The sequence below is a fragment of the Gastrolobium bilobum genome, unplaced genomic scaffold (assembly GCF_033153095.1).
Source record: "Gastrolobium bilobum isolate Gb01-03AN ecotype WA unplaced genomic scaffold, APGP_CSIRO_Gbil_v1 utg20899, whole genome shotgun sequence".
NCBI lineage: Eukaryota > Viridiplantae > Streptophyta > Magnoliopsida > Fabales > Fabaceae > Gastrolobium > Gastrolobium bilobum.
In genome coordinates, this window is record NW_026896444.1 from 28357 (window position 1) to 52052 (window position 23696).

General features: G+C 37.7%; 1 protein-coding gene across 4 annotated transcripts in view; it reads left to right on the plus strand.

The window, feature by feature from the left end:
• The first annotated feature begins 3348 nt into the window (after positions 1–3348).
• Positions 3349–23696, plus strand: part of LOC133299787 (general negative regulator of transcription subunit 3-like) — a 31032-nt gene continuing 10684 nt past the window's right edge. Inside the window, exons 1-12 of one of the 4 annotated variants that reach the window (XM_061499268.1) lie at positions 3349–3530; positions 3616–3747; positions 9773–9910; positions 10038–10088; positions 10486–10575; positions 10658–10804; positions 10992–11099; positions 11931–11999; positions 12676–13410; positions 14870–15034; positions 16264–16317; positions 23262–23427. In XM_061499268.1, coding sequence (XP_061355252.1) covers positions 3438–3530; positions 3616–3747; positions 9773–9910; positions 10038–10088; positions 10486–10575; positions 10658–10804; positions 10992–11099; positions 11931–11999; positions 12676–13410; positions 14870–15034; positions 16264–16317; positions 23262–23427 — 1948 coding nt within the window. In that variant the 5' untranslated portion in view covers positions 3349–3437. Of the gene's footprint in view, positions 3531–3615; positions 3748–9772; positions 9911–10037; positions 10089–10485; positions 10576–10657; positions 10805–10991; positions 11100–11930; positions 12000–12675; positions 13411–14869; positions 15035–16263; positions 16318–23261; positions 23428–23696 lie in introns of those variants that run through there. The other 3 variants (XM_061499269.1, XM_061499270.1, XM_061499271.1) reach the window with 3 other exon arrangements.

The window sequence follows — 23696 nt, forward strand, 5'->3', positions numbered from 1 at the left end:
TCTACCGAACGCATTATTTTAACGAGGGATAGTTTTCAAAGCTGTATTTCAAAAAACAAAGTGACAGGAAAAGGTTAAGTAAGGATACTTTCAGGGTGCGCATGACAACCTTCCCGGAATCAATTCTTTTTTAATTTCTGTTCTCGGGAACAGAAATAGATAGGAAACTCGTTTGGTAAAACCGATTTATTTTTTTGTTCCCGGGTTGAACCGGTTTAATTTTTGTGCTGGGGAACAGGAAAAAGAATAAAATTTTTTTTGTTTTTTTGTTCCTGGGCTCAAAAAGAGAAACATTTATCTCTCTCAATCACTCTCCACCTCTACCATCATCACCACCACCACCATCATCCCGACACGACTGTCGCCACCATCGTCGCTGGCGCCATCGTACCACTAGTGCCGCCGTCACCACCACGATGTCACCGCCACCATTACCACCACCTCCACCCATCACTACCACCATGCCACCACCACCACAACTACCATCGCCGTCACCGCCATCACCGCCATCAACCACCACCACCATCATCGCAACCATTGCCATCACCGCCACCATCGCCATCACACGCCAGTGCCACCACTATCATCGCCATCACTACCACCACCACATCGCCACCACTACCATCACCACCACTGTCACCTACCACCACTACCATTGTCGCAACCACTACCGTCTTCACCACCACCACCGCTGCCGCCACCACCACCACCATCGTCACAGCCATTACTGTCATCACCACCACCATTGCCACCATTACACCAACGCCACCACTACCATCACCAAGCCACCGCCACCATCACCACCACCACCACTGTCACCTACCACCACCACCACCATGATGCCTTCACAACCACCACCATGATGCCTTCACAACCACCACCACCACCATGTCACTACTACCATTGTTGCAGCCTCCAACCACCATACCCACCACCATTGTCGCTGCCACTGCTGTCACCTCCACCACCACCATCCCCACCACTACCATTGCTGCTGCCACCATTATCACTGCCATCGTCGCAGCCACTGCCGCCACAACCACCACCACCACCACCACTATCTTCACCATGACACTGCTACCACCACTACCGTACCGCCGCCGCCGCCGCCACCACCACCACAACCACACCATGTGGAAAGGAAAGAGTTGATCCGAAATTTTTTTATATTCAATAGGAATTATTTTTTATTATATTATTTGTTGTGTTATCAAACACAATTCTCATTCTCGGAATAAAAATGGGCATGTTATCAAACACATTTTTTTCTCAGAAACTGTTCCAAGGCACAAAAATAGAAAAAAATTGTTTCTTTTCAGAAACAGTGCTCGGGAATAGAATGGTTGTCATGCACACCCTCAGCTTATAAAAAAAAAACTAAAACTAATGGTTCCCTTAAACTGGTGTGTTATATCGGCAAAAAAAATTAATTTATTGCTTTTTTAATAAAAAATTACGAATATGTAATCGTTTTGAAAATAATTACGAAAATATAGCACTCAGTCACGCCCACATGGAGCGTGTTCCAATGGAGAGACACTCCTATGTGGGGCGTGAGCCACAGGGGAACACGCCCACATGGGACGTGACCAAGAGGAGAGAAACATGCCCATATGGGGCGTGACCCATGCGGAAAACACGCCCTCTTTGGGCGTGATCTATGTGTAAGACACGCCCATTCTGGGCGTGAGTGACCCATCTGCAGCCTATTTAAACACCCACCCTCTATGCACTCTTCACAACTCTTCATCCTCATTATTCTTAAACTCTCATATTATTTCGCACTTGTTTATTTATAGTTTGCACTTGTTTATTGTTATTTTGCACTTGTTTACTCATATTTCGTTTTATCTTATTATTTTTTAATTTTAAGAATGAGTTCGAATTCTAAATTTGTTCGTGTTGTTCTATATTTTAATGGTAGGAAAGAGGAAGGTCGTTGTGGTCGTCGTGTTGTGCCCGTAACAGGGGCAGTCCCAAAAACATGCTGACACTCAGCGATCCAATCCAATGCAGTAGGTTCGGTAACTGGCTGCCCGTCAGTAAGCAAACCAAGTATACCAACCACGTCTTGTAATGTGATTGTCATCTCTTCCTGCGTCATGTGAAACATATGTGTCTCTGGTCTCCACCGTTCAACCAAAGCATTGATCAGGGCGGTATCGATCTGAAAAAAAAACAACAATTATAGAAAGTCCAGTATCGGTAATTTCATTGTAATTTAAAATTTACATACCTGAATATGACTCATACGTGCCACGTGTATGAAACCGGCCTGTGTCAGATAGTCAGCGATGATGTCTGGTATATCATCATAACGAGGTCCACCCTGAAGTTTTCCGCGCCTAGTCTTTAACCCCCTTACCTTATCCTCGTTTCACATAAGCTGTGAAACGTGAGTGCGATGTGTCCTCTTGCGAAGTACCTCCCACCTATATGGTCCAGGGAGTACATGCGTACAAGGATCGGATGGCTCAGCATCACCATCGGATCCAGAGCGCGGCGACTCTGACGAAGACGAATGGGCCATAATAAAATACTAGTACAGATGAAATTTTTTTAAACAAATATCAATGCACTTTACTAAATAGCATTTAATGAATTGATTTAAGTTATATTAATTTCAATTAAATTAACATCAATAAAACTAAATTAAAGAACATTACATTATTCGAAATTATATTTAAATAGTTTAAATAATTTAAAATCAATTTAAATTAATATTACGTACTCTATTATTTTTTTACAAACGTTAATTACAATGTATATAATTGAAAGGTCAATATGTTTGCAAGTGTCATTCATATACATTTATTAATTGTCTCTAACTAATTTCTAAGTGTGTAACTAATTCCTATCACCAGCATATACCAATCTATAAGTAACTAACTAATTTCTAAGTCCCTATCTAATTCCTAATTCACTAATATTTTTCTAACCTCTTAACAATTATCTAAGTCACTAATAACTATCAATAATTTATTGCTGTTAAAAAAAATATAAACAATAAATAGGGATTTACACGAGAGATTTCGCTATGCAAAAAACTTCGGAAGAAATGTAGAGAAAAGTTAGAGGAGTGGTTTAGAGAGAGGAAGTGAAGGATGAAATGAAGAAAAAGTGAAAAATGGAGTATTTATAGACCAGGGAGGTCACGCCCCCTCTTGAGCGTGTCTCTCTTCTAATCACGCCTGAACGTGTTTCCCATGTGGTTCACGCCCCACATGGACGTGTCTCTCTATTGGAACACGTGTGACTACATTTTCGTAATTATTTTCAAAACAACTACTTAATTTTTTATTAAAAAAAGCACTAAATTAATTTTTTTTGCCGTGTTATATCATTGAGAACTGGAAGATACAGAAAGCTGAAGAAGTTGAATGAATTTGCAGAAACCCTATAATTTCATTGGAGCTTGACATCTCGAATCTGCGGAAATGGGTGCGAGTCGAAAGCTTCAGGGGGAGATAGATCGTGTTCTGAAGAAGGTCCAAGAAGGCGTCGAGGTCTTCGATAGCATTTGGAATAAGGTCCTTCTCTTCTTCTTCTTCGTTTTTGATTTCCACTGTTTCCGACAAAATCACGTGAATCAATGGTGGTTTCTCTCGGGTTTAGGTTTACGACACGGACAATGCGAACCAGAAGGAGAAATTCGAGGCTGACTTGAAGAAGGAGATTAAGAAGCTGCAGAGGTATAGAGACCAGATTAAGACTTGGATTCAGTCCAGTGAGATCAAGGATAAGAAGGTTCTTACTTTTTCTTTTTCTTTCCCTTCTTTCTTCTTTCTATCTTATGCTGCATATTATGTTATCGTATGTTATATTATTAGGCATAGAATGGTATCTGAAATGATTTGGATCATTAACTAATTCTCTCATAAGCATGAAAAATGCACATGTGCAATCTGAAATTTAACTTTTATCTAGAAGAATGAGAGTAATGAGGCTCGTCTTACAATTTATATGGTTATAGAGGCTCTTAAACCATATCTTGAACCAACTCAAAGACAGATGAAAAGTTTTATGTCTAGCAATTTGAATAAGTAAGAATAAGACCAATAGAAGCCCTAGTTAGAAGAGTTGATCATACAAAGGAAGACAAAGAAAAACTTTGTTCGAAAACATTAAAAAGGATTTAGATTTAAATGCCCTATATGAAGAATTGCAAGGGATTCTAATCAAGCAAGACTTATATTTGTTTGAGTTAGGAGGGGCAAATATTGTGCTTGGATTAGGCTGGGTATTTGGGCTGGGAGAGATAAGGACTATTCAAGGAGAGAACCTTGAAATATAAATATGCTGACACAGACGTGATGATCCAAGGAGAACCATCCTTATCTTGTGTAGTGGCGTTTCTCAAATCCATGGCCAAGGCTTTTTCAGAAGAGGGTCAAGGATACTATATGGGTACTACTCAAGGAGTCAAAGAAGCTAACCAAGCTGTGTGGGAGGAATTAAACTCGTTACTTGAATAGTACTTAGGTATGTTCTAAGAACCTAAGGAGTTTCTCCAAGAAAGAAGTTGTGACCATGCAATTACATTGATACCCGGCGGGAACCAAGTGCCGAACATTAGGCTTTATAGTATCCCCTTTACCAAAAATCCGAGATAGAGAAATTGGTGAATGATTTGTTTTTTAATAGGTTAATGTTGGTACCCAAAATGAATTACAGAAAGAGTTACAGAAAATCACAGACTCCACTGACTATGGAACCAATAACAATCAATAATGACTCAGAATTCACACTTTTATTAATGGCAATTCAAGCTATCTCACCACCGTGACAATAACTTGTGACAGTACAAACGTTCAAAGACAGTAATTAAAAGACAGAAATTAAGAGACACCTTCTCCCTCAATCAACTATCCGATTGAGAGAAGAATCACTACTCCCCTGATACAGCAGCTGGTACTCTATTCCCAGTGCACCCAAACCCTTTTCAGATTCATCCATGCCCTCCTCATTCCCCACTAACTAACTTATATTCTGAATCCTCTCCTTCACTCTCTTCACCACCAATATTCCCTTCCCCATTCACAGCTTGCCACGTGTCCAATCTTGTAACTAACTTTGTGTTGCCTTCAGCCTTTCCTTTATGGGCCTTTCGTTTGTACACCCTATCATATGGCTGAAGAGGCCCATCAGTTAATAAAGTATAACATTAGCCCTTTATTCAAGTTCAACGATATTGGTAAGTAAGAAAGATGGGAATTGGATAGTATGTGTGGATTATAGAGTTTAAAATAAGCTTACCATCCCAAACAAGTTTTCAATTCTAGTTGTGGATGAGTTATTGGATGAGCTAGGAGGGTCTAGGGTGTTTTCAAAATTGAACCTGAAGTCTAGGTATCATCAAAATTAGAATGAAGTAGTAGGACATCCCAGTCCCCCATTTGAAGTAGATGCAGTTTTTAATAAGTTGGTGGTTGAGAGGAATTCAATTCTGGATGAATTGCATGACCATCTGATTCAGGTACAGAACAAGATGAAGTGTCAAGCTGATACTTATAGAAGGGATGTTCAATTTCAAGTTTGTGACTTGGTTTATCTTTGATTGTAGGAATACAGTCTCAAATCACTTGCCGCTCGTTCCAATGAAAAACTTAGGCCTCGATATTATGACCCATATCTAATTAGTTAAAAGATAAGGGAGGCTACATATAAGATGTTGTTGCCAGATGGGAGTAAAGTTGATCCAGTTTTCCATGTTTCACTTCTCAAAAAGGCAATCGCACCTAATGCTACTTCCTATTCCTTGCCTCCTATGCTGACTGCAGAATGGGAATTAGTGATGGAACCTGAGGAGTTACTTCAGTGGAGGAAGACTAGTTGTGACGTATTGGAGGCTCTCATTAAATGGAAGCATCTGCCACTTTTTGAGTTTACTATCTCAAAGCTGTTCCGTGACTAATATAAATCATTAAAAAGGCCCACACCCAACACCTTAAGGTTTTGGGTTGAAGTGGTTCTTTACATGGTATCAGAGCTTGAGTGACTACAAGGTCACAAGTTCGATCCTCACCGGCCCCCACTTTAAAGTGGAATTAAAATAAAAAGCATAAAAGGTAAACCAAAAATTGAGCCTGCGCAATATCCATACTTCTAGCCAAAAGGGCTCTTGCGTGAAGGGGTGTGTTAGTGAATAATATAAATCATTAAAAAGGCCCTTACCCAACACCTTAAGGTTTTGGGTTAAAGTGGTTCTTTACAGTGACTTCCACCTTGAAGACAATACGGTTCAATTTGTGGTGGGGCGGGCCGGGGCCCGGGGGGAGTATAAATATGACCCAACCCCCTGAAATGTATACTAGAAATAAAAATAGAAAAGTTTGGATTGTTAATAGGGCCCACACTCAAAATGGTGAGAACATTCAGCAACAAACTAGTAATATGTTAGTTGGCAAGTTCCCAAGTCAACAAGGGTGCCCTTGCTCCCCCTAATAGTGGTGAGAAGAAGTTAGTGGTACTTTTGGAAGATTTTGGACTTGGCTATGTTTGGGAGAGAACCAAAGCCTCTCTAATTGCTCTGGGTGTTCATTTCTCAATGTTTCTTATGTTTTTTCTTCTCTTGTTCTTCCCATTTTCATTCTCAATGCTAAGCTCATATACTCACTATATTGTATTGGGCTATTGATTTGCATTAATACACAAAATTTTGGAGATGTTTTACTTCCCTGTTTCTTCCCTATTTCCTTTTCTGTTATTGTTACCTATCAACTAGTAAAGGCCATTTGGACTCATAGCTGATGGCAATTGTCCTCCCATAACACGTCCTTCAAAAAAATTTCTAGTAAAGGAAATGTGACAATCAAGAGAACGGATTAAATGATTAATGTAAGGGAGATTAAAGGGAGTACTAATAGTAATGACATAAAACACATTATCTATTGTAAGTGAAGGAATAGGATGGGCGCTGCTAACCCCGTAAGACTTTACTTGAGAACAATTTGCAATGGTGATAGTGGGAAAGTAGCCAAAAGTTGATAGGGAGGAGAATAAGGACCAAGGACTGGAATGAATAACCCAAGGACCGAGGGATTATGATTAATAGTGACTAGCAAAAGAATTATCTGTGTGCGCAATAGAGGTAGTGGAACCGAAGGCCTAGCGTGCCTCGTTGCATTTAAGAAAGTCATCTTCTGCAACTGGAGTTGGCAAGGTTGGCTGTGCAAGGAGTAGGGATGGCAAAGTGGGCAGCCTGCCCCGCCCCGCCTCGCCATCATCCCGCCAAAAAATGAGTTAGCCCGCCCCGCCCCGTTTGGCGGGTTGGGCGGGTTGGCCCGCCAGCCCGAGCCTATTTTACACTGACCAGCCTCGGCCCGCCTATGCCCGCCATCAACCCGCCAAAAAATGAGCCCGCCCCGCTTTTCAGATGGGTTGAAAAACTAAGCCCGCCCCGTCCCGTTTAGCGGGTGGGGCGGGTTGGCCTGCCGAGCCGAGCCCGTTTTGCCATCTCTAGCAAGGAGGGCAGCCATAAAGATCCGAACCCAACACTTGTCAATAGAATGATTGATTAGGTGGCAATGGGTGTGCTAAAAATGATTGTTGTTGGACTTATGACTATGACCAATACCCTAAGAGACAAGGACATAGGAATCAACTAGAGAAGGAGGCATGTCAGGCTCATTGGGATGGTTGGATAGGATCTGGAGCAAAGAGGACCAAGCAAAATCAGGCAAAATATGATCATTGTTGGCAGGATACTCCAAAGGAAAACCATAAAGGAGGGTTATCAACATGAGAAACATACTCCATTGAATTATAATGTATGAATGTATTGTATTCAATTGTGTATAGAACTGTACAAAAGACCTCTATTTAAAGAGGTTAAATGACCTAATGGGCCAAGCCAAATAACCTGCTAGAATAACAGAATAATAAATAATACATTCCTATATAATATTATATTATTTCTAACACTCCCCCTCAAGCTGGTGCGTATATATCATAAGCTCCCAGCTTGTTACATATATGATCTATTCGGGGACCTCTCAGAGCCTTGGTGAAAACATCTGCAAGTTGATCACTGGAATTGACAAATGCTGTTTCTATCTCTCCTGATTGAATCTTCTCTCTGACAAAGTGACAGTCAATTTCTATATGTTTGGTCCTCTCATGAAAGACTGGGTTAGAGGATATATGCAATGCTGCTTGATTGTGTATTTAAATTATAATGTATGAATGTATTGTATTCAATTGTGTATAGAACGATACAAAAGACCTCTATTTAAAGAGGTTAAATGACCTAATGGGCCAAGCCCAAATAACCTGCTAGAATAACAGAATAATAAATAATGCAATCCTATATAATATTATATTATTTCTAACACATTGCTCAAGTTCCTTTACTGGTGTCTTGGCTGGGGTAAGGAGCTCATTAAAGTCATGGGGAATCCGTTTTATCTTCCTTGAATATGCAGACATAAGGCCATCAAATCGTCAAGGCGTGATAGACACTAAGTATTATTAGTGTACAAGTCCCTGGCTTGCTTTCAAATGGACTTGCAAGTCATGCGTGCTTGGAAAATTTGCATCAAAGATGGATGAATAGTTGATTTAATAATGCTACACCATTGGGCATCAACTTTAATCCATTTAGGATGCTTAATAGCGAGCATAGAGTCAGCCATTGGATGAGGTGGTCTTTATAATCTTTGGCTTTCGCTTAATAGCGAGAATAGAGTCAGCCATTGGATGAGGTGGTATTTATAATCTTGCCTAGAAAGGCAAAGTTTAATGTCAGAAGCCCAAATGTCATACCATCCAATTTGTCCATAGAGAGAGGGACATGGACATAATTATTGACGAGAGCCTCGGGCTTTAAAACATCCCTATGAGTGGTAGAAGAACTATATTCAGCCATGGTAGTTATTGAAAATGATAGCTTTATGCTTCAAAACATCCCTAGGAGTGGTAGAAGAACTAGATTTGGCCATATGTCAAGCGAGACAATAGAGGAAAAGGAATGGAGCACAATGAATAATGACGAGAGAACTCCAAACAGTAATGGAAAGTGCAGAGCTATGCAGATCAGGGGACAAACGGGGATGATAGGGCAGATTAGATCTTGTGCAGCAGGAAAAGGGATGTCACTCTATCATGTGTGTTCCTGATTGGACAGATGCGCTGCTGACTAGAAAACTTGTGCGTGGTTGACTTGCTTGGCCATAAACTTCCATGCATAGGCTGAGTTTGATGAGGTGATTCAGATTGCTAGGACACTATCCAGAAATCTCGCCTGAAATTTTTTTGGGATGGAAAACATTGATGGTGGTGATTGGAGATGTGATGGACGATGGCTAAGATGGTTGCCAAAAGGGCTACCTAGCAAGAGACATCGAAAGATGGATGGACTACACAATTTCCAGAAATATATTGAAGCCGATGAACAGTGGGTCCATCAATTAAGCACAAATTAGGGACTAGAGTTGCCTCTCGTCAGACTCTCAATATCATGTTGAATAATGAGAAAATGAGAGGGATATGATGAATCCATGTGTTTGAATTACACAACGGAGGCTCTATTATACACATAATACTAAATTACTAGTGTGAGACTTCATCCTTCACAACTGACTGTCCTAATTACAATATTTATATACCTTCCTATAATTACATTTTAATGATGCATATTATGGTTCATATGGAGCAAATTGTTTATTGTTCTTTGATGGTGAGCAATCAGTAATCACATCATGATTAAGTGTGGATTTTAACTTCTTTGTTTTGAATTTGACAATGTTTTCTCTTTTGACTGATCATGACGTAGGTTAGTGCCTCATATGAGCAGGCTCTGGTGGATGCACGCAAGCTTATTGAGCGTGAAATGGAAAGATTCAAGATCTGTGAAAAGGAGACTAAGACCAAGGCATTCTCCAAAGAAGGCTTGGTTCAACAACCTAAAACTGTGAGTCTTTGACCTTGGGAAATATACTTGTTTTAAGTTTTTTACTTTGGGCTTTTTGTGGTGTATTATGATTATGCTTATGTCTGTTATGGGCTGAGAGTATCTCATTCTCAATGTTTTGTGACAGGATCCTAGAGAGAAGGCTAAATCAGAGACAAGGGATTGGTTGAACAATGTGGTATGAAATCAGTTGCTATGAATAACTATCAGCTTTGCTTTTGTTGTGCCCATAGTACAGCAATTACTTGTTGCATGAATAGCTTGCATGCCTTAATATAACTTAATCGTGTTAGGCAAATGATCAGCGTGGTTGCTTTGTATTTGATGATTCTTGCAATATGATAAAGTTTATAATGCAGGTTGACTGTTAAGAGACCTTTCCACTGATGGAAATTTATTACTTCGAATTTGTTCTTAAAATTTGCTTTCCTAACAATGCTGTCAAGTGCCTATTTTCCTCATGATTCTCATTGGGGTGTCTATAAAATGGTGTATTATATAGAGGATATTATATTAGTTTGAATTGCATACTTATATCTTGTTTGGAGAATGTTATTTTCTTAAATGTTGAGTAGGTCGGGGAGTTAGAGTCTCAAATCGATAGCTTTGAAGCTGAGCTTGAAGGGCTTTCCGTTAAGAAAGGAAAGAGCAAGCCACCCAGATTGGTATGAAATAAAGCAAATACGTTTTAAGGGACTGATGGTATATCTTTCTCATGGCTATTCAAATGTTTCTTTTGTTTCTCAGACACATCTAGAGACATCAATTACTCGGCACAAGGCTCATATAAAGAAATGTGAATTAATCTTGAGGCTACTAGATAATGATGAATTAAGTCCTGAGCAGGTTAATGATGTCAAAGATTTCCTGGATGACTATGCAGAGCGTAATCAGGTTTGTTTTTTGGAACTTTTACTGTTGCTGTTCTGCTTTGAAAAGTCAATCACTATCACTGAGTAAATGTTGATATATCTACCCTTTTGTTTAGTCCTTCCAGAGAGTCTTTCGTGGTTGATACTAAGAAAAATATATGAAATTGTATTAGCTTTCTTTCATTTCCATTTTTCATTTTATTTTACAGGAAGACTTTGAAGAATTCAGTGATGTCGATGAGCTATACAGTCAATTACCCTTAGACAAGGTGGAGTCGCTTGAAGATCTAGTTATAATTCCCCCTGGTCTTGCTAAGGTATTTGTTTAATTGTTATTGCTTTGTTGCAAATACAGAGCGCTGCACAGCCACACACTAACACATACTGATGCATTTATAAATGTAAAGAACCAATTTAACCCAAAAGCTTAAGCTATTGGGTGAGGCTACATTAATGATTTTATATACCTCAACATGCCCCCTCACATGAGAGCCCACTGGGCTTGAAGGGTGGACGATACACAGGCCCACCTACCTGTGCGGAGAAAGAAATTCCATTAGAAAGAAAGTGGGAGGCGGTGAGGATCGAACCCGGTACACCGAGGCATTGATACCATGTAAAGAACTAATTCAACCCAAAAACTTAAGCTATTGGGTGAGGTTACATTAATGATTTTATATATCTCAATAATAAATTTGTGGTATGGGCGGTACACCGAGGCATTAATACCATGTAAAGAACTAATTCAACCCAAAAACTTAAGCTATTGGGTGAGGTTACATTAATGATTTTATATATCTCAACAATAAATTTGTGGTATGGGGTTGGGATATATGAATTAATTTGTGTGCTCATAAATTTTCCCCTCCATGCCATATTGGTTTATCTGTTTTCTAATGCTAATATATTTGTTTTTAGAGTTAGCTTAGGGTATGTTTTACATACATACATATATATATATACATACATACATATATATATATACATACATATATATATATATATATATATATGCCTTTTCTGCCCATCTATTACCTTTTGGTTGCAACCCTCTGACCTAGATGTGATGACTTGTTGCAATCCATATTTTATGCTGACATTAGAAATTTTCTCTATAGGAATTCCTAATTTATTATCTTTTCTGACAGGTGGCACCTGTGCTTAGCTTTAAGCCTCCTTCAGTACCATCAGCATCAGCTTCAGCATCACAGACATCTGTATGTATTTCTTGTTTCTGTGACCAGAAAATATTTCTTATGTGCCAAAGTTATTGAAAATTGAAAAGTAAGGATTTCAGAAATCTTTACTGGGATATTTATGCATATATGCAGTTTATTTTCCTCAATGATATGCCTGCAAAAGATATTTTGTTGCTAAAAGGAGGCTTATTTTATCCCTCTAATTGTTATTTGATGGCTTGCAATGATGATAAGTAATGCATTATACAAGTTCTGATCAGTTTTGGTTAAGGATATGTGTATTCGACTCCAAGTTTACTGGAATTTTGATTTATATTTGTCAAACGAGATACTTGTTGTTATTGGTATTGTATCATAGGATATCATTGCAAAGTGATGAATAGCTTAAGAAAAATAATGTAAAAAATTGTATGCCTATGAAATGAAGAAAATACTCAAAATAGTAGTTTCAACCCACTTTTAACAATATCAATGTTACATATGGTACTGGATACTCTAAGTTTAGCAATTTCTCTGATGGCATATTGATCTAATGTTACCTTATTGAAAATATTAGTAAAGGTTAGATCATGTTTATAGTATCACCAAGTGCATGTGGCTGAATTACCAGACCACCAGTTAAGGGGATAAAAAGACTTCATCCTTGTTAGGTGCCATTTAAGTTGATAAACATTATTGATGGTTCCCTTTCCAGGAAACTCTGACTTCTAATGATCAAGATGCTTCTGTCCTGGAGCAAGCTGATGATACAGCTTCCCAAGATAGCAATTCTGACATTGGTGCGAGAACTCCACCTCCTAAAAGTGGTGTAGTTAGTTCTCCTACCTCAACACCAGCAGGGAATCTTGGTACTCCTGTTTCTACAAATGTTCCAGTACAAAACTTGTCCAGTGGGCCGGCTGTTGCATCAGTTATGCCTGGTTCAAATTCAGTTTGGAGTCCCTTGGAGATTAATAGTGCTGTCAGTCCTTCATCTTCTGTAAATCAGTCTACCAATATGAAGGAAGAAGAAATTAATAGCTTCCCTGGGCGGAGACCATTTCCATCGCTTTCTGATGCTGCACTTGTAAGGAATGTCAGCAGAAACTCCCTTTCAAATCAAGCAACAACTAATGTCCCTCTTTTTTCTGGTAACATGGTTTCCAGCAATGCGGCCCCTGGTTCAGTCCCTTCAGCCTCTGAAATAACTAAGAGAAACATATTGGTAGCTGAAGATAGACTTGGAAGCAATGGGATGGTGCAGCCACTTGTATCCCCCCTAAATAATAGAATGATCACGCCTCAGGTTGCAAAGGCTAATGATGGAATTGCCTCTGTTGACTCTAATGTTAATGAAGCTGCAGCTGTGTCTGGGAGAGTTTTCTCCCCTTCGGCAGTTCCAGGGATGCCATGGAGACCTGCAAGCCCCTTCCAGAATCAGAATGAGGGGGTAAATATTTGTCTTGAATCTTCTTTTGCTTTAATGGTTCACCCACCACATTCATTTTGTTGATTTGTTGAATTTAAAGTGGGAACTGTTGGTTAATTTTCTTCTTCAATTATATGACTGCGTTATTTATTGCTGGTCTAACTTGGAATTTTCTTGTATTCAGCTGTATTGATTGCAAGTTGTTTATATGGTTTCAAACCAAAGAAAGATTTGTAATGTTTGTTAATGGACAATAGCAAAGAAAATAATTATGTGCAATTAGATTGTGTTATACTATTGGTTGTTGTTCATTTAGTTATTGAGAGGCATAAAAGGATATCAAATTCTCCATTTCTCCGATCAAAATCTCGCTAAATACTGAACCTGTGTGTGTGACTGAAGTCTAGAATCCATTTTTTTAATAAACCGAGTCATACCTATAGGTAGTTAAATTGAAAGCCATCATTAGTTTATTGTACATTATTCTTTTCATTTTATTGTACTACCTGTCATATAATATTGAGTACCTTAAAGATAAATTTTCACATAGGAGACACGCTAAAGTATACATGTGTTGATATATAAAAATATCCCGTGCTTTAACGTATCTGTATGGAATCCAATGATATTGGTGGATATTTCTAGAACAGTAGAACAAATATGCATATTTCAAAATGAATTTTGTATACAACAATTGATTGGTTTATCATTGTAGGAGACTGGAGCTCACCACCACAGCTGTATGATCATAGTCTGAACTAAAAGACCATTTCATTAGCCATGTGATGAATTTCTTTAATTGAGATCTAAAATGAATTTTGTATACAACAATTGATTGGTTTATCATTGTAGGAGACTGGTGCTCACCACCACAGCTGTATGATCATAGTCTGAACTAAAAGACCATTTCATTAGCCATGTGATGAATTTCTTTAATTGAGATCTTTCATGCTTGATTTAGTGGCTTTGGTGGTCTTCCATTCATTTAAGATCTGTGCTTCTGCTATTTATATATGCAGCAATGCATTCTGTGGACAAGTATGTATGTAAGCACATAAGATTGTATGATGCATGAATGCATTTACATGCGACATAATTACATGGGTGCACATATAGTATATGTCAGATACATACATACGTAGGTGGTATATCAAATACTGTTTTTTGTTTCAGTTCTAAGCCCAGTTGTACCATTACAACTAGGTTGCTTTATATAGGTACCTTATTTTTTCTTTTTCATTAATGATGGGTTTGTGAAGCTATAGATTTTTAGTTAGTTAGAAATGCATTGTTCTGACATGCAGAATGGGACTAGAAGCATAATACAACAATGCAGAATGGGACTAGAAGCATAATACACTAATTAGTACTTTTGTAATAACAAAGAAGGAATTTCAGGAGGTGGAACATATCCTGTGTATTTTGTTGTTTTATATGTTTACGTAATACCTTTGAGGGGACTTACTCATTTTAACTTCAGGGCCAGATTCGTGGAAGAACTGAAATAACTCCTGATCAAAGGGAAAAGTATTTGCAGAAGTTGCAGCAAATGCAGCAACAAGGGCCCCTTCTAAATATGTCTTCTCTAGCTGGAGGAAATCATAAGCAGTATTCTGCTCAGCAACAAAATCCTCTATTGCAGCAGGTGCTATTTCTCTGTTTTTTTTTTTTTTTGGGGTTCTTTTACCTATAATTTGAAGATTCATTGTGGGCCAAAAGCCCTATTTGCGACAGTTTCTTCCTTTCCTCTGTCTCTTCAAAAAATGTATTGCATTCTTGTTAATAACTCTTAATGTAATCGTTGTGATTAGAAAATTAAAATTACATCCATGCTTCTAGTTTGTTTTGAATTGACCGCCTCATTTCGATTTTTTGCATTGTCAGGGATCCTTGAAAAATGTAGCCTAAATATGCAATCCATACATTTCTTCTAGTATTTTTTAGTCATACAATTTCTCCTTGGGATCTTCACTGTAAACACTTTGTGCTTCTTGATATGATTGCAAGTAAATTTGGAAGTGGATTTTTAATCTTTGCTTCTCTAGGAATGATAAAGAAAATTTGGAGAAAAATAAGAGCCCCATTTCGTTTTACAGAGTTTAAATTTACAACCTCTCATTATGGTTGAATTATGAAGCATTAATAAAATAGGAAAAGTTTAAATTGTTAAGACCAATGTTATTAAACTCGACCCGGGGATTGACCCGGTTGAGGCACTGGGTCATTGGGTGACCCACTAGTTGAACCGCATGACCCGGTAAGTATGCAAATTTATAATTCATATTAAAAAAACTATAAACATACTCAAATACCCATAAAGCATATACTAGTTTCAAATATTTTAATATGAAAAATAATAACTTACACACCATTATCCAACAAAGAATCAAACAAATATATAATACTTTTCCTATCCTTAAACATTTAATATCTATCACAATTAGCCATAATTTTGTTTTAAACAAGCCCCAGCAGGACAGTTACATGGGAATGATACTTCTTTGAAGCTGGGAGTTGGTTGTGGTTTTCTATATCTGATCGCAGCAAGTAAAAATGAGCTTGGCAAGATGGCTGAGTTGCGGAAAGAAATGGAAATGCTTCTTCAAAATGTGAAAGGGAACTACAAAGTAAAAATGCGCCTCTTAAGCCACTGAAACAAAGTGATGCTCTTGCATGTTCCATCACTGACATTCAAGAAGCTTCTAGCTCTAGTAATTATCTTTCAGTTCACTCACAAACACCATATGCTCACCCAATTCCAAAAAGCAATATGGTTCATAATTGTTTTCTAGAATATAAGATAAGTGAACAAGATAGATGTGCAGAAGAAATAAATGAGCTCCTGGCAGAATTTGAAATTTACTATGGTTGCAGCTGTATTTGGATGGAGAAGCTGCATTTAAAGATGAACAACAAGAAAGAGTAAAGGTAGATTGTTTCGTAGTTTGATTTCTCATGATTATTTTTGTTTCCTGATTCTGATATGTGATGAACAACTTTATACCTAGATGACTCAACCACGAAAGGAATAAGTTTGCGCAAGTTTAAAACAAAATATCGAAAGAAAAACTAAGAAGTCCCACATCGGCCTTAATGTACACTGCAAAAAGCCTTATAAACCATACAAAAGTAGTGATTGACGTAAAATTTGGCTGCTGGTGATGTCTTGGTTGTTGTTGACCGGGTTGTTGCTGACTCGTTGGTTCACGGGTTTTTACAAACTCGGTCGGTCAAACCCGGGCGACACCGGTTTAGTAGCAGGATTGATCTGATAACAAACTCGAATTGCATCGGGGACTAGTTCACCAGTTTCTGGGTTGAACCGCCCGGTCCGAGCCGGTTTAATAACATTGGTCAAGACCTCCAAAACTCATTTTAGCAACAATAAACAATTTTTATCCCCCTAATTGGGTTGGCTATATGAATCAATCGATGCAATTGGGTTTTGTTGGAAACCATGTAAATAATGTCTAGGTTCATACTTACCTAGGTTTATTGTACATTTTTGGCTTTATAATCTTCTCTCCTTTGTGTAGTTGATACACAAATTTCACCAAATATGTTGTTTCCTCCTTAATCAATATGGAATCAGATACTAGCAAGATGCAACCCCGTTCTATGTCTATCTGATGGACGCATTGCCCATCGATGACAAAATTCTTTCAGAATTTATGTTTCCACTCTGTTTTTGTGGGCTCTCTGGTTGTGCTATCCTTTCGGCCACCTATTGTCAATAATCCCTCTCTCCTCACCAGGTGTCAATATCGATGAGGCAGTCCCACCAAGCTTCTTTCTGGCAACATTTCTATGCTCGTCAACTTTTCCAATGACCAGAAATCAGATCAAGAAACTCCCGAATCTAAAGTCTCATCTAGGCCGTCCTGCTTTAGGAGGCTGACATCATCCATTGCTCCAAGCTGAGTCAAAGCCCGCCACTGTTAGCTTCTGTCCATTGTCGTGCGTCGACCATACCATCAAACTCGTCTCATCTAGAGTGGCGCATACCTAGCGGTTCCTGGCCAAACCAATCTTCCACGCGTCTTCCTTTTGTCAGCATTTGGATCCACACACCACCTCAGCCGTTGCGTGTGGTGGCATGTCCAGGAGGTCCAGCACAATCTCCAGCCACCGTTTGTTTCACAATACTCAACCTTCTATCCTCTACCCTAGATTTGACCTCACTTCATCCAACCAACACTATTTAGATCCACATGTAACCATTGCCACGATCTGACCACCCTTGCAGTCCCTCGGATGGATCCTTCGTGCGTTGCCCCTCCTTTTTTCTGGTGGTGTCTCTCCTTCCTTGTCGTCCGACAATGCTTTTGGTGTGAAGATTGGCCGCGTCACAACACCCAACTCCCTGGTTTGCAATTCCTAAGTGCATGTTGACATGAGTTTCATCATAGGATGGATCTGTTGAATGTGGGTGGCCACAAACTAGCCTGAACACGAAGGTTGGCCTCTAATTGATTTTTAGGGAGATTTCCAGTTGGCTATGTGTTTGAACGCGAGGTTGAAGCTATTGAAATTGTTTTCAAGTTGATTTGATGGTTTTGGCTTCCTATTTGTGATGTTTTTAAGGTCTGGTTTCTTGACTTTCTGCATGACTTTTCAATCTTTGTGCTGGGTGGGCTGTTTTTCTAATTTTGGCTTGCCTTTTGTCTTTTGTCTTCTACTATTGTTGTCTGCTTCTGTGGTTTCTATTTATGGCTGGTCAATGCCGATTTTTATGTTTCTAGTGCAATTCTGAAGCTTTCTTGGTTCAGCACAACTGCTTGCGTCATCTCACCGCTGATTTTAGTTCCTTTTCTTCCTGCTTGTGATTTTTTTCTTACCGATGAGTCATACGATGATGAATTAATAATAATTTGACTATGATTTACACCAGCTTCCTATTGCGAATCATACCAATGGTGATTTCTCCTATCTCACCAATGAGTTATGCCAACAATGATTTCTCTATGGCTATAATACACATCGACCTCAATTTCAATTTCTACTTTTTGGAACTCCTAAGTTTCTTGTGCTTTGTGACTTCCAAATGTTTTTCTTGCTGAACTTGGAAGATAATCTTTAGTACGGGGACATTTCCGCTGATGATCATTCCAACACGTAGATGGTGAGTGTTGCGGGCAAGAAATGCCCAAGGGTTAAGGATGCGATTGGTAAGCTGGAACATAGGAACCCTAATGGGTAAATTGAGGGAGTTAGCATATGTTTTTGCTAGAAGGAAAGTGAATATTTCTTGCTTGCAAGAACCTAAGTGGGTTGGGGAAAAAGTTAAGGAAGTGGAAGGTACTTGTTTCAGGCTGTGGTACACAGGTATAAACAAGACTAAAAAGGGTGTTGGGATTATGATTGATAGAAGTTCCAGAGATAGAGTTGTTGACGTCAGAAGAAAAGGCGACATGATAATTTTGGTTAAGCTTGTAGTAAGAGATTTAATTTTGAATATCCTCGATGTGTATGCCTCCCAAGTTGGATTGCAATTAAACGATAAGAACCAATTTTGGGAAGATTTGGAGGAGGTTTTGAGGGGACACCATGACAAGATAAGATTTTTATAGGAGGAGATTTAAATGGTCATGTTGGTAAAAATAACGGAGGTTTTGATAGAATTCATCGATGTGTATGCCTCCCAAGTTGGATTGCAATTAAACAATAAGAACCAATTTTGGAAAGATTTGGAGGAGGTTTTGAGGGGATACCATGGCAAGATAAGATTTTTATAAGAGGAGATCTAAATGGTCATGTTGGTAAAAATAATGGAGGTTTTGATAGAATTTATGTAGTTTATGGCTATAGGACGAGAAATGAAGCTGGAGAAGATATCTTAAACGTTGAACTAGCTTATTATTTGATGCTAGCGAACATCTTTTTTTCGAAAAAAGGTAGTCACATTTAATCACATATCATAGTGGTCAAAATCATAACCAGATTGATTTTTTTCTGGATAGAAGAGAAGATAGAACCTCATATGACTATAAGGTCTACCCTGGAGAATGTGTCACTACATAACATTAGCTCGTAGTTCTAGGTGTTCGGTCAAACAAAGTACATAAAATGTGGAAGAGTTCTTAGGCACCAAGGATAAGATGATGGAAGCTAAATGAGAAGAAACAGATAGAGTTCAAAGAAAAAATTCTTCATGAAGGACCATGGCAGTTTGATGGAGGATCAAATGAAATGTGAAATGAGATGGCTATGTGTATCCAAAATGTGGGAAGAAAGGTGTCAGGAGAAAGCATGGGGAATGAATTTCAAACAAAGGAAACGTAGTGTTGGAATGAAGAGGTGCATGAGACAATTAAACACAAGAAGGAATGTTTTAGATGTTTGCATAAAAGACCTAATGATGAGTACTTGCAAAAGTTTAGATTGGTGAGAAAAAATGTAAAGAAAGTAGTGCGAGAAGCTACAGGCAAGGTTTTCGCCGATTTGTATAAAAATCTTAAAGAGTAAGGGTGGTGATAAAGGTATACATAAATTTGTAATAATGAGGGATAAGAAAAGTAAAAATCTTAACCAAATTTAGATGCATCAAGGATGAAAATAAATAACATTTGGTAAGAGATACAGAAGTAAAAGCAAGGAAAATGAACTACTTTAACAAGCTTTTTAATAGGGATACGATAAGAGCGAGGTGGATTTGAAGTACTTTTATGATGATTTGAATAGAAGATTTGTGCGCAGAATCAAAGAACAAGAAGTTAAGGAGGCTTTAAAGATGATGAAGGGTAGTAAAGCTTTGGGACTCAATAATGTCCCTGCTGACCAATCTTTTCAATACGATTCTCCAAACAAATAAGATGCCTGATGTATAGTGAAAAAATATACTTGTACCTATTTACAAAAACAAGGCAGATATTCAGAATTGTTCTAATTTTAGAGGCGTTAAACATATAAGCCATACTATGAAATTATGGGAGAGTTATTGAATATTGCTTAAGGAGAGAGACCAAGGTTTTTGTAAATCAATTTGGGTTCATGCCAGGAAGATATACCATGGAAGCCATTTTCTTAATGTGACAATTAATGGAAAGGTATCGAGAAAAGAAGGATTTACATATGGTGTTTATAAATATTGAGAAAGCATATGATAGGGTTCTAAGAAAGGTTCTGCGGTGATTTCTTTAGAAGAAAATAGTACCATCAAAGTATGTAGATGCAATCAAGAATATGTATAATGGTATTACTACATGTGTGATAGCTTATAATGGAACATCAAGTTATTTTCCTTTCACGGTAGGTATATACCAAGGTTCTGCTCTAATTCCTTATGTTTTTGCCCTAGTTATGAATTAACTAATAAAAGATATCCAAGAGGAAGTGTCATGATGTATGCTTTTTGTAGATGATATTATACTCATTAATGAGACCAAGACTAGTGTTAATATAAAACTAGAATTATGGAGAAGTACGTTGGAGTCTAAGTTAAGACAGAGCAAGATTGAGTATATGAAGTGTGAGTTTTCCCTAGTAAGAGATGAAGATCAAGATTTCGTGCATCTGCTTGGACAAGAGGTACTCAAGAAATATGCTTTTATATATCTGGGATCAATTTTGTAAAAAGGTGAAGAGATTGATGGGATGTAAATCATAGAATCAGAGTAGGGTGGATGAAAATGGCATAGTGCATCAGGGTTTTGGTGTGACCACAAAATAGCCCTTAGGCTAAAAAGAAAATTCTATAGAACAACTATAAGACCTGTAATGTTAAATGGAGCTGAATGTTGGCCAACACGTAGTCAACATGAGCATGAAATAGGAGTAACCAGGATGGATGAGATAAGAAATGAAGATATTCGACAAAAGTTAGGGGTAGTACCGTAGTTGAAAAGATGAGAGAACATAGATTGAGGTGGTTTGGACATGTAATGAGAAGACCCTTGGATGCTCCCGTAAGAACAAAAGTTTGTTATCAAGAGCTTGATACAAAGAGAAGAAGAGGTAAACCAAAACTTACTTGGAGAAAGGTAGTAAAACAAGATTTAATGGAGTGAGATATAGAATAACGGATGGTGCGTCTTAAGACGAATTGAAGAAAAGCTATTAGCTTAGCGGAGGGTTAGACCTGTTTTTCTTCTTATGAGATGATCCCCTTTTTTGTTCTTTTCCTCTTTATCTCCCCTCACTTTCTTCCGTTACCTCCCTTTTTTTCTTTTATTTTTTTTTCATTTTAATCTTTTTCTCTTATTTATTTATTTATGTATTTTTTTATTTTAATTTTTCTGCCCCTCTTTCTTTATTTTTATTTTTTATTTTTACTTTCTTACTCTTTTTTGTCCTTTTATATATCTTTATTTTCACTTTATTTTAATTTATTTGTTCTTTTAACTGTTTACTGCAATTTTTTTTATGGATAATGTTATATATATTTTATTTTATTTTTAATTTTATTTTTATCTTTTTCTCTCAATCTTTTTGTACTTTTCATTTGGGTTCATCTGCCACCGATCCTAACTAGTTTGGGATAAAGGTATTGTCTATGTTAATGATGTTGGTATCATTCCAACAAAGTCTCTTCTTCCTTGCGTTATTTCAACTAGCGCTTCAGAATGATGCTTATTCTAGCCATCCTGCTGAGATGCTTTCGAGCAATGGTCATCTCTCTAACTTCTTCGGCATTCCTGAGTTACCTATCCTTCCTTGTTTTGTGGAGTCAAGATTTATATTGTTTGATTACTTTTCATATTCAAAACAGTCATTTGCAACAAGCCTAAAGCTTAGTAAGCTTTAACTCGAGGGTAAGTGTTGGAAATTGTGTGTTTAGGTTCATACTGGTCTAGTTGTGCATTTTTGGTAATATAATGGAGTAGGAAAAAGATTGGAGTACTTTGTCTTTGGAAGGAATGGAGTAAATATACTAGTATTGTGGACTGGTAGAGCTATGGTTTCCTATGTTCCGAACTGTCCTTTTTAGTCCTTTTACTTTATATTTATTTATTTTTTTCGCTTGTTTATTTTTCTTTTCCCTCAATCTCTTTTTTGTTTTTTATTTGTGTTTATTGACCATTGACCCCAACTAGCTTAGGTTAAAGGTGATGTAATGTTTATGTATCTTCTGTTATTCATTGAATCTATTGCTTCTCACATGGCCAAAGCACCTTAGGCAAGTGTTAGAGATATATACAACCATTATTGTAGCCTAACCCATCAGCTTAAGTTTTTGTGTTAAATTAGTTATTTACATGGTATCAGAGCCTTGCTGTTATGGGTTCGATCCTTACTACTCCCTATTTAATTAATAATTAATTAAGTTTTGTGGAGTTTCTTAGCATAGGTAAGTGGGCATGTGCATTGTCCACCCTTCAAGCTCAATGGGCTCTTGTGTGAGGGGACGTGTTAGAGATATATATAACTAGTAATGTGGCCTCATTCATCAGTTTAAACTTTTGAGTTGAATTGGTTATTTATAGCAAGTCTCTGTTATCCTTTTCTTCTTGATACTTGACTTCCCTACATTGTCTACCAGTAAGCGTCACCAGTCTTATAGCTTTCTTGTAGAATTTTCCTTTGAGATAACACTTAATGTTTAAAATATTTGTAATTGGCCTTTTCTAAATGTTTTATTTTTCTCTTTGGTTTTGCTTGCATATATATATTCTTTTCTGTGATTAACTTGATCACAGTTATATTTTTTGTTAAATGATATATACAGCTTCATCATATAGCCTGATTTCTTTCTACAATGAGCATATATATATATATATATATATATATATATATATATGTATTTTTTTTTTCTTTTCTATATGTGCAGTTTAATTTTTGAAGCTCATCTTTTTCTTCTCAATTTGGTTTGAACTTTCTTTCCACAACATAAAAATATATTTTGCTTTTTGCATGACATGCTACTATATGTGCAGTTTAATTCTCAAGGCTCATCTGTTTCATCTCAATCTGGCGCGGGACTTGGAATTCAGTCACCAGGTCTCACTGTTATTTCTTCTACCTCATTACCGCTGCCACCTAATTCAGTCCATTCCCCATCTAGCCAACAGCCATTGATGTCGGTTGTTTCTAAAGATGCAGGTATGTTTTGTGTTACTCTTATTCATTCGTATGATTTGTTGAAGATTTTTAGAGATATTATGAAAGTACAAAACCATTCATGTGCTTTTGTGTAATAGCTTGAGCTTTTGGGAGAGTTCATTCATGACAATGATGACATTATACAAAATCCTATCCCAATCCTGATGTCAGGCCACCTGTAGATGTCCATTCTTGTAAACTTAACACTCCAGATGTCCAGTCGTGAGTGTAGAGGGGTTTGTTAAGATCTCACATCAGTTGGATTGGAT